This window comes from Notamacropus eugenii, chromosome 2 (assembly GCF_028372415.1).
Source record: "Notamacropus eugenii isolate mMacEug1 chromosome 2, mMacEug1.pri_v2, whole genome shotgun sequence".
Lineage (NCBI taxonomy): Eukaryota > Metazoa > Chordata > Mammalia > Diprotodontia > Macropodidae > Notamacropus > Notamacropus eugenii.
Window position 1 is genome coordinate 331,530,283 of NC_092873.1, and position 12,059 is coordinate 331,542,341.

The 12,059-nt window shown below is 37.8% G+C and overlaps 1 protein-coding gene across 1 annotated transcript in view; it reads right to left on the minus strand.

Annotated features, from left to right (window-relative positions):
• The window catches only part of WIPI1 (WD repeat domain, phosphoinositide interacting 1), a 52,861-nt gene that overhangs the window by 1,044 nt on the left and 39,758 nt on the right, over positions 1 to 12,059 (minus strand). Inside the window, exons 5-12 of the mRNA XM_072645505.1 lie at positions 8,801 to 8,898; positions 8,019 to 8,111; positions 7,228 to 7,298; positions 6,445 to 6,552; positions 2,613 to 2,777; positions 2,122 to 2,229; positions 1,262 to 1,383; positions 794 to 894 (exon numbers count right to left, since the gene is read on the minus strand). Of these exons, the coding sequence (XP_072501606.1) occupies positions 794 to 894; positions 1,262 to 1,383; positions 2,122 to 2,229; positions 2,613 to 2,777; positions 6,445 to 6,552; positions 7,228 to 7,298; positions 8,019 to 8,111; positions 8,801 to 8,898 (866 nt within the window). The remainder of the gene's footprint in view (positions 1 to 793; positions 895 to 1,261; positions 1,384 to 2,121; positions 2,230 to 2,612; positions 2,778 to 6,444; positions 6,553 to 7,227; positions 7,299 to 8,018; positions 8,112 to 8,800; positions 8,899 to 12,059) is intronic.

A 12,059-nucleotide genomic window follows, 5' to 3' on the forward strand; every position in this document is an offset into this window, starting at 1 on the left:
GAGACTATAGAAAAACAACCCACCTTATTCAGAGGTGGATTTTTAACAACTGATCTGGCATGATTCAGAAAATTGTGACTATAAATGTATGTATACAATGGTTCCATTTTATAAAGGCTCCTCTTGGTTATAAACACTGAATATACATTACTATTGAAACAATCAATAAATGTCATTAGTTCCAACTCTATCATCTTTAGCTATGTGGGCAAGATTCTACTAAACAAATACTCAGACTTATGTGGGTTGGCATGGCAATAAGACAATAACTAATGATCCTCTTGGTCATAACAGAGCCTTTCAAGGTTACAGCAGTTACCAGTTCTGTATCGTGGGCCTCCATCCTGAAAAAGTAGCCTATCACTGGAAAAACATCTCCACAAGGATAAAAACAGCTCCTCCCCTACCCCCCACCCCAAAGCATCCTTAGAAATCTAAGGAAAATCCAGTTTTGTTATAGTAAGTTGCGAATTATGATCACCAAAAGATATATAAGCCAGAGAAAAGTTTTTCAGGCCTCTGATCTCATTCAGGCCAGTCAGCCCAAAAGCTCTCTGGATTAGTATCCTGCTATTCTAATTGCGGTCAATATTAAGCATATAGCTAATTATTATTCTTTAAGATCTTAAGCATAAAATATAAAAAATTATTTTATGGCTTTTTGAATATTAGTGGAGAAAATTAGTTATTATAGGCTAGGTTAACAGAATGGGAAAATGACTTCGCCTCTTGGAGGAGAATGTCTTCTTATTGTGCAGTCTGAAGCACTCATTTAGGGGCTCCTAATGCTCACAGGAGGAAACTCATTCTCATCATCAAGACACACTGGTCCCGTTGCAAACTCATGTTCTGGGATGACCTCTCCTCGAAGCGCCCCACCATCCTCAGAATAACCTGGAAGGCCAGAAGGAGAAACACAAGAAATGAAAAGCACCAAAGTGTCCCCATTTAATTGATGGCTCTAGATAGAACTAGAGAAAAATGGGCAAACTGGAAAGTATGACACAACTTCTTGCATTTGTATTGCTGGTATGGGTGCATGAAAAGATGAAGCTGAAACATGCTAGTCAAAACCAGCCAACTTGTCAAGAGAGTAAAGCTATTTTTTAGGACAAAATGATTTTATGTTTATCAAACACAAAGGGTATCACTTGTATGGCAAAAAATAACTAAGGAAAATGAGGTTGTAGAAAACATCACCTTGGGAGGAATAAGCAAATGGTCAGAAGTGCCATATCCCATCAGTCTGATTTCTGCTCACCTGGTACTGTTGAGGACAAAGAAGTGGTGCCTGGTCTGGCTACTGTGGCTGCGTAAGACTGAGGTAATGAAGGCCTGAGGTCATTTTCTTTATTCTCTTCTGTCTTTCCTGAGCCAAGCAAGCTAGATTTCATTAATTTAGGGAAAAAGAAAAAGGAATGTATTACACTTAGAAAATTTTCAAAGAAAGAAGCAGGCTCTGTAGATTCACTAGCACTTCTAGGACACCATGAACTAAGGCTATATTAACCTATGATATGGGCAACGTAAACGTAAGAATAGCCAAGGAAAGCCTTAAAAATGACTACCCAAGCAAGCAAATTTGCTGTTTAAGATATGGTAAAAACTAAGGGAAATCTACACTATAGGAATAGGCCATACTGCACTTGGTTATAGAAGCTATTTAAGCACTAAAGAAAGGACTAAGCAGGAAAACAGACATGTGCCTGTGTCCAGGGTAGAAGTGATCTCCTCTGAATTTAGGCAGGTTGGTCCTTGAATGGCAGACAAAAAGTCTATTACTAGACTTTACTTGACACCTTTCTGGCTCAGAATGACTTTGACAGTGCTTGTGCTATACTGCCATAGTCTCAAGAGCCTAGAGGTCACCTACAAGGTGGTACAGGGGCAAAGTTTAAACATGCGTAAAGTTTCTAAAATGTTAAATGAAAACTAAAGGATATATGGACTCAAGCCCACCCAACATTTGTACTACAAAGAGTCAGGTACTTAATAAACACCTATAATTGCTGATCATAATAAAGAGCCCTGAAATATATTGCTGGCCATAGAACATACTTTAAGGAGGCAGCTCTTCTAACACTTTTGAAAGTTTGTCCTTTTGTAAACAAACATGTTTACCTGTGGGTCTTGATTAAGATACACTCTCCTCCATCCTGAGGGTCCAAATTATAGATGTAAAGTCGCCCATCAGCTGATATGACTAACAGCCTTGGCAACTTCTGAATACTAAAAGCAAGTGAGAACATGGAATTTGGTTATGAGAGAGTTGGGCAAACAGGCCACCTTTCGATGAAAAATTTACTGGGGTCGTTGCTAATATCTCTTTTCCTTACATAAAGAAGTCCCTCTGAAACAACAGCTTCATAAACAAAGGTACTATAACTAAATAGCAATATTAACTCATAAATTGGGGCTATTAATTCTTTCTACATGAGTGTGTCTGTTTTGAAATGTTTAAAGGGGCAACATACAAAGTTGGATCATCATCCTTACCAGACCAGGTTACTTTAGTTCAGTGAACTGTTTAGTGAACAAGATCCTAAACTACAAGGTCTATTCAATCTCAATCTCTGTAGATTGGAAAAGGAAGAGGGCAATGCCATACATACGTAGACAGGGTGCAGATATTCTTCTGACCAGAGAAATTCAAACGCACAGTGGCAAAGGCTCTGTCCTGGTTCATCATATCTGATACTTGAGAAGGGAGGTAGTTGGTAGCAGCCATGAACATCTTTCCCATGTAACCACTCCAGGTTGAAGGCTCTTCTGGCCCACTAGTGGGAACAAATGCAGAAGCAAAGATATGTCTGAATTGCAGATATAAGCACCTACCAAAGCACTAATGTCATTAGCATGGACTTAAAATTCTGCTTCGGTGGTTAAAAAAAAAAAAAAAAAGAAGAAGAAAAAGAAAAACCCTCAAAAAACTACAAAGTCAAAAATATTATTTGCTGCATTTAATGGGATGAAGTAAAAATCCATGTCTTGGTGCCATTTTATAGCAGAATATCCTAGGTCTGATTGTTCTTATGTCAAGGGCTATTTGTCATTTAGATATCTATGTAGATTCTTGGTTTAAACTGTTAAAAGATGTGTATACTCCAAAGCACTAGTACTGAAAAATCTGTATCCCATAGCAGAATGGATTCCTGAGAATGAATGAGAGAGAGAGAGAGAGAGAGAGAGAGAGAGAGAGAGAGAGAGAGAGAGAGAGAGAAGTGTAAAAAGAAGATGAAAGGGCCAAGAGCTAAGCCTTCCAACACACCCAAAAAATTTATGGAAAAGGCAGAGCATGTAAGCCCCATGAAGAAGACAGAAAAAGAATGGCTAAAACAGTCAGAAGAAAGGCAAGGCATTACTGTCAGGAAAACAAGGGAGGTGCAAGTAGCAGGAAGAAAGGAAAGACAGGTCAATAGTGTTAATTGGGTCAAAGGAGTCAAGAAGAATGAGCACTGAGAAAAAGCCATCTCGTGATAATTCATAGATCACTGGTAACTTGAACAGAGAAATTTCAGCAGAGTAATGAAGGCAGAAGTCAGATTATAAGTCATACTGACTGTGTGCAGAAAGAGTCCTCCATGACAAATCTGTGCAGTCTAAGAGTGTGAAACATCTTCTGACTGAGGAAGAGATGCACTGACGCATGGAGGTCAGTATTGTGGATCCTGGTTAGAGTTTTCTGAACTTCTTGCAAAAAATAAATGGAGTTACTCTAGCAAAGGCTGGCTCTGGCAAGCTCTATCAAAACTGACTGTACGTTCAGTGTGATCCTGGTCAAGTCCTCAAACCTTTCTGTGCTTTGATTTCCTTACTTATTGAAGACATGATATAAATGTTAGTTCAACATGGACCCTTGGAGTTTCTAAGCTCCTTGGGAAAAGCAAAAAGCCATTATGAGACGACCATTATTTGCTACCTAAAGAAGGCCCTATTGAATATTATGTTGGTAAATGGTGTTAAGATACTGGTTTATGCTCAGTTTCTGCCAGACTGCTTTCCAGTTTTCCCAACAATTTTTACCAATAACGAATTCTGATACCAAAATCTTAAGTCTTTACATTTGTCAAATACAAGGTTACTGTATTTATTTGCTGCTGTAAATTGCATGTTTATTACTCTGTTCCACTGATCCACCATTCTCTTTCTTAGCCAGTACCAGACAGTTTTGTTAATTACTACCTTATAATATACCTGAAGATCCGGTACTGCTAAACCTCATTCTTTTACATTTTTTTCATTATTTTCTTTGATATTCTTGATTATTTGTTGTACTTCCAAATGAATTTTATTATTATTTTTTCTAATTCAATAAAATAATTTTTTATAACTTAATTGGGATAACACTGAATATATAAATTAGTTTAGGTAAAATAGTCATTTTTATTATATTGGCCCTGCCTAACAATGAATATTTCTCCAATTATTTAAATCTGATTTTATGTGTATAAAAAGTTTTTTGTAAAACTAGATATGAAGAGATATTACAAGAAAATTTTAAGAATGTGGAACATGACATCCATGTCAGTAAACAAGAGAGAGCAGAGTGAGGTATAAAATGGGTAATTTTAGTTACATGAAATTAAAAAGGTTTTGCACAAATAAAACACATAGCCAACATCAGAAGGAAAGCAAAAACTGGGAAAAAATTATATAGACAGTTTCTCAGATAAAGGTCTCATAGCTAAAATATATACAGAACTCTGTCAAATCTACAAGAATAAGTGTCATTCCCCAATTGATAAATATTCAGAGTATATGAACAGGCAGTTTTCCAATGAAAAAATCAAAACAATTTATAGTTTTATGGAAAAATGCTCTAAATCACTAGTGATCAGAGAAATGCAAATTAAAACAACCTTGAGATACCATTTCACACCAATACATTGGCTAAAATGACTGAGGAGGAAAGCAATAAATGTTTAGACGGGATGTGGAAAAAGGGACACTAATTCATTGTTGGTGGAATTGTGAACTAATTAAACCATATCGGAGAGCAATCTGGAACTAGGTCAAAGGGTTATTAAATTGCTGATACTCTTTGACCCAACAATACTGCTCTTAGGTCTATTTCCAAAGATGATTAGGGAAAAATGAAAATAATCCATATGATCTAAAATATTTACAGCAGCTCCCTTTGTTGTGGCAAAGAACTGGAAATTGCAGGGATGTCCATCAACTGGAGAGTGCCTGAACAAACTGTGGCATGGATGTGATGGAACACTACTATGCTCCAGTAGTATTGATGAGCTCGATGATTTCAGAAACACATGGAAAGACTCGAATGAAATGGTGAAGAGTGAAATGAGCAGAACTAAGAGAATGGTGTATATAGTAACAGCAATACTGGTTTAAGAACAACTTTGAGCAAATAAGTCATTTTGCCTATTATAAATACACAAATTAACTACAAAAGACCTATGAAGGAAAACACTATCAGCCTCCAGGGAAAGGACTGATAAATACAAGTACACACAGAATGATTTTACATATATACATATTTGTGTCTAATGAGAGCCATCTCTAGGGCGGGTGAGGAGGGAGGAATAAAAAAGGAAAAAAAAAGAAACATATGATAATTTTATTATATATTTAAAAGGAATAGCAAGTTGTACATAATAAATTTGCAGTTTCATGTGCAATCATTTTTTTCATTACATTATGTCATGGAAATTCTTGTTTTAGTCCATAGATTAAAAATAAAATAAATTAAAATTAATTAAAAAGAAACCCTTGGCAACAGCCCTGAGGGAGGAAGCTGCGAGAGGGAGAGGAAGAGAGAAGGGGGAGGAGGAGAAAAGGCAGAGGAAACAGAGAAGGGGAGAAATGTGCTGGTAGTTGGGAGGGAGAGAGTAGGCATTAGCAGTGGCGTACTCCAGCCAGTTTTGTTAAGGCTTTCAACAATTACTTGAGAATTGTGTTCTTAGGATTCCCTAGATTGTTCAAATGCTTTCTATTGCATCAATTCACCAGAAACAGTAGGCATACAAGAAAAAACAGAAAAAACCCTCTAGTATAGGCATATGTGCCCAAGAGATACTTAACAAATATAACCTACTTACATTCTACTTGCTAAGAAATGGAGTTATAAAAAGCTCTAAGATGCTTCTGACATTAACAAAACTCTATAGCTTCTGACCTTGTCACATTCATGAGTATTTTCTAAGTCTAGAAAGATAGATCTTCATGATCTTCACATATTTACATTGGCTATTTTTTCAAATACAAGGCATATGTCACATTTCTGACTTAAGGAAATAAAAAGTGGCTTTTATGCTAATCAAAGACATTAACATTCACTAGTTAGAGACCAAAATATCTTCAGGCTAAATCTTGCCTTTTATGTCTTAGTTTGAAAAACAAGGACTTGGCAATCAGGGCCACTTGCCTGGAGAGGAGTTTGAAGAGGATGTGGCTTTAACCACCTCCCAGTGTGATACTTGCCTAGAGGTAAGGTTGTCCAGTTTGAAGATGTGCACTGTTTCTGTGTTGCTGGATGCACAGAGGAACTGTGAGTCCATGCTGAAAACTAGAGAGTTGATATTCACATACCTAGGAATAAGGGAATATTTTCATTGGAAAGGAAAGAGCTAGAGATATCATTGAAAAGCTAGTTATACAATCAAGTCCTGTAGAAAGTAAAGATATTAATGTCATCTGAGATCATCTTTCCTAAGTCTTGAATAACTAGCAATTACAAAGTCAAATGATTCAATAACAAGTTATGATCATGTCCAAAATAGCAGGAAGAGTCATTCCTTTTCTTATTGGCCATGAAAGGCACCTCGTCTGCCTGCTAGATGCTCTGATGCCTTTAAAATCTGACAGGGTTCCAAAAGCTGTGCTTTGTATCTCTCTTCTCATGGGATAAGCTGTTTTCTGCATGGAACCAGCAATAATACTTTTCTATCTTAAATGGATGACATTAATAATTTCTGTGGATTATGTGCTCAATCTCTTTGGATCCTTTCTTGCCAGCCCCTCATATGCATACAGCAGAGAAGGCTCCAATAGCTGGCTTATGATTCGTCAACACAGATTCTTTGTTTTTGGTTCTGCTAGGCACTGAGTGGAGCCTCTGAGTGTACTATTTATTTGTCCGTTTCTCACATTCTGTAACAGAAGAGACACATATATTCACACTTCTCACACCCTATTTGGCTTCCAGTTATTCCAATGCATAATCCCCAGGTATACTTTAAAATGGATTTTAAATTTAACACAGACCTCTTCATTCCTCTCCTAAACTCATAGAGTTTTTGTCCTTCAGGGACAGAAAATACCCGGATGACTGTGCCCTGGGGGGGAAAAAAACAACAGAGTTAACATTTCATAGCCATTATGGTTTCATATAGATAGTTTCCCATTTCTGTTGCATAACAACATCCCCTTTTGAGGCAGACATACAAAATAAAGCCTTTTTTTTTTTATCACTGGGGCTGTACACATTGATTCCCAAGTGACTTTCCCCAAACACACCTTGCATCTTTCTTGTACAAAGCATGCCTTTTCTCATGCAACTGTTTTCTACATCTAGAATGTTCTTCATCCCTACCTGTGGAAATCTGAACTATCTTTCAAGGCTCCCAATGCCACTTCTTCTAGGAAGCCTTCTTTCAATCTCCCTGCAAGAAGTGAGCTCTCTCTCCTCTGAACTACTAACAACCACTCTTATGGCACTCATCACATTCTGCCTTGCACAAATGCCTTAATTCTTCTACTTGATTTAAGTTCCATAAGGGCAGGGATTGTATCATACTCATGCTCCCCATGCCCCCAAGCACAATACCTTTCCTACAGTAGGCATTTGATATATACTTTCAGGTTGAATGAATTCATTTTTTGAATGTGATATATTAACACTAGCAAACTTCATTCTGAAGTTTATCCTTGGCAGGGACAGATGCCAGTCACAATGTAGTAATATTTAGTCCAGGCAGTGCCACAAACTTTCCTCCCTATGTCACCCCACCTTTGGAAGAAGAAGAATTAGGCAACAGACAGTCATACTCACTCACTTTCTCAGAAGCACTGGCTAGTTTCGATCCCACAGAGTTGAAGGTGATGGCAGCAAGTGGACCATCATGGGCAGGGATTGTGCAGACTGTTTTCTGTTAAAGATGAGGAACAAAAGAGATTTATTTAACTAAGGAAGAAGGCACCCCCTTTCCTTCTTCAACTCAGATCTCTGCCTATGTTACTATACTTCCTCTGCCATTCTCACCTCCCATCCAGGCCATAAACACATCAAATGAATACTTCATCATTAGTTTTCATAAATGGAATTGGCAGCAAAAGGAAAGAGCGCATACCAATTCTAATCATAACCCTCTCCCCTTTCCTGCCTTCAGAAGAATGGTCATCCAAAAAACCAGATGATATTACTGAATAAAACTGAATTTCTTCTTAGGTATGTCACTGTCTTTAATGTGAGGCTCTCCTGAAAGCCTCACTGCTACACCCTGGGAGCCCTAAAAGAAAGTATACACTGTCCAGAGTTATGACAATTGCATAACAAAGTATCTCCAACTGACAACCAGTCCACCCACTGGTAGATGTCTAAGCTAGCTTCTCACTTTGCCTCACAGTTATATTTGATAATGGCTGGTTGGTTAGTCTTAAAGCAAATAACTTTTTTCTCTGGCTGCCACCTTCACTTTACCCCACTAGAATGGCCAGGGAAATGTAAAGATAAATATTTTCTATCTCTTTTGTGCAGCTCTGCTTTCCCCTGTCTCATTTATTAGCAGGCAGGTGGTTATAATTAACATCTGGAAAATTCAAGTTACAGTCAACTTACCAAAGTATTTCCATCATAAAGTACAATCTCCCCAGTGGTCAAGCTTCCAGGGTAGGCAAGATAAGAATTGGAATGGTTAATAGACAGGGCACACAAACCTGGTAAAGAGGATAGATTGAGAATAGAAATAAGTTCATTTTTAAGCAGCAATTTAAGTGACTAACTATAGCATCACCTACTGGTAAATGAGGAAAAGTGCTCTGGGGACAGTTATCTTTGTTTATTATTCCAACCAAAGGCTTAAAAAAGTGAATGCCCCACGAAGAACGCAGTGTTTGCCTGACTCTGGCCGTGAGAAACAAGACTGATCTTTTTTGAGGCTAAGCAACTAGATTTTGGAATTTAAAAAAAAAGATGCTTTCAAATTCCATTCCCAAGGGCTCTGAAACCAAGCACCCCTTTCCCTTCCTCATTCTCCTTCACTTGCATTTGTTGGTAACAAACAAATCTCTTGTAGCAAGTCTCTGGTTACAAGTGATTAAACATAACCAGAGGATGATCTCAAAATGGAGCCTGATGCAGTGGAGGGGAGAGTCTAATGAGAGAGATTGTTAATTTCTAAGACCAAATGTTGTGCTATGATAAGAACTGGGCAAGTTCATGGTGTAAAAGGTTTCTTAGAAGTCCATGGTTATAGAGGCCATACAGACTACTAAATGTGATGCAGCCAAGACAGTGGATTAAAGTAATTTATTTTTATTTACATCTAGTAATTAAAAAAAATAAAGGTGTATGGTATAGTGATTGGAGAGTTGGCTTCAGAGTCAGCAAGGGTGCTGGGTTCAAGTTCAGCATCTGACAAACATACTGGCTATGCAACATGGCATAGTGGATGATCACTGACTTGGAGTTGGGAAGACCTGGGTTCAAATTCTGCCTCAGGCACATCAGCTGAGACATCACAACCTCTCTGTGTCTCAGGTTGCTGATTTACAAAATGAGAGGGTAGGAGATGGGGTTGGACTTGATGGCCTCTAAGGTTCCTTCCAGCTTTAAGTCTATGATTCTATGATCTGGGGCAAGACGCAAATAGTCAGTGCCCCATGGAGACTATGCATGTTGGAAAACAGATGCTGATCTGCTTTGATAGAAGACCTTTCCTTATCTAGACCTCCCTATGCCAATAAAGACACAAGCCCAGTAAAAAAAAAAAACCAAACCAAAATAAAATTCCAGAGTATTTTGTTTTGAAGTAGGGGTATTCTTACAACAAGTGTTTACCACATAAGTTTATATCACATCATTGAATTCAAGAAGTTAGTAAGGACAAATTTCCCCTGTCCCTTCAACAATCAGTGAATATGGATTTTGAAATGTTTAGAAAAACCTAAATAGGTAGTATGTTGGTGCAGTGGATAGAGTGCCAGGCCTGGAGTTGAAGATCTGAATTCAGATCCAGTCTCAGACACTTGCTGATAGTTGTGTGAGTCTGAGTAAGTCACTTAACCCTTTTAATCTCAGTTTCCTCCTCTGTAAAATGAGCTAGGAAGGAAATTCCAAACCACTTCAGTATCTTGCCAAGAAAACCCCAAAAGGGGTCTTGAAGAGTTGGACCATAACTGAACCAACTGAATAACAACAACAAATAGGCAGATGAGAATGAACTTATTTAGTCATTTAAAAGCCATAGCTAACTAGTTAGTAAATGAATGTAAAGTTGATTTCCTAGAAAAATTTACAGGGCAAAATATACCCCAATCTACTAATAAAAATGTAAACACAGGAAAAATGAAGTTGCACATTGATTTGAACCATGGACTCCTCTCCATTTCTATCTGGCAATAATCGACAGCCTCACTGTTCTCATTACCTAACAGAGATCAATGGCAGGAGAATAGCTAAGTTACATGGAGTAGAGGCTCTGCAGCCACGCTACTGCCCCTCCTGTTACTGACAGATTTCTTGGGCTTATCTTAACAAAGAAACCACCCATTTTGCTTTTAGAACTCCAATGCCAAACCTCACTGGCAACCCAAAGGCAACTGAAAGGGAGGACAGAGAGGAAAGGGATGATGTTTGAAAATGGGGAGGGAATAATATGGCTGCAAGCATGGAGTGAGATGAGTCTGGCCACAGTGGTGAGTTTATATATGGATATGAGATAAAGCTGGAAACTGTGGGGATAGAGGTCAAGTTTTGGAAGGTCTTAAATGTCAGGTGAAGAAGTTTAGATTTTGTCCAAAATGACCAGTAGGCTTATTTTGTTCATAGGCCACTGAAAGTCACTGAAGGTTATTAATGTGGGAGTAACCCACTGAAAAAGGAGTGTTTCCAAAAAATTAATCTGGTAGTAGGTTTCTAAAACAGAGTGGCAATGGAAGGAACTAGAAGCAGATTGCTGTGTGCTTTGTAAAAGTAGTTTTAGAGAGTAGCATTTCAAACCAAAGTTCATATATGATTTTCAAAGGATAAAGTAACAAGCAGCATTTCCAAGGCAAAAGTAAGATAATTACAAGCCTTTCAACTAGGACAAAATTAAAGACTTGTCAGTACGTTAAGGACTGTTGTGCCAAACCCTTTGTCTGTCAACTCACAGGAGGTAACAACGCTCCCTAGGCAGAGGCTCTAATAATGAAGTCCCATCACTCTACTCCTCCTTTAGCTATATGCCCTCCTCCAAAAGTCACTGAAAGAATGTAATGCATATATGAATACTTAAAACGAGCTGTCTCAATACTAGGCAGCTCTTACACAAAAATACACTCCAGACAACATATTCTAGACAAAGCTAAGAATTAATAGCTTACAATGATACAGAGTGTTAAGTCTAATTGCTTAAGCTGCACTAAGACTTTTGGGATACCCTGCATAATGCTTTATACATATTATACTATTTAATATTCCCAATAACCTTGAGTTAGGTTGTTTATATATTACTGTCCTCACTTTAAAGATTAATACACTAACACACTAAACAGAGAGTTTAGGTGACTTGGTAACACAGCCAATAAGCAGTACACCTGGAACTTATGCCCACATTGTCTTACTTCAGAAGTCCAGTATAGGATACTTTCTATTTTTCCATATTTCTGTCAATTTTATTTCCCCAGAAGAAGAGCAGCCAGTTTTTGGTAGAAAATTCCATCTATACTTTCAGAATCCTCTTTAAAAATGTACCTGCCATAGCCTTTCATGGTGATATCAAAGGTACACAGATAAGCCTACTTCTCCCAAGGAAACCCCAAATATCTGAAAAAGCTCATAGAAAGAAAAATGATAAGTCAGTTTTTAAAAGAAACAAATCACTTTTTCCATTCAG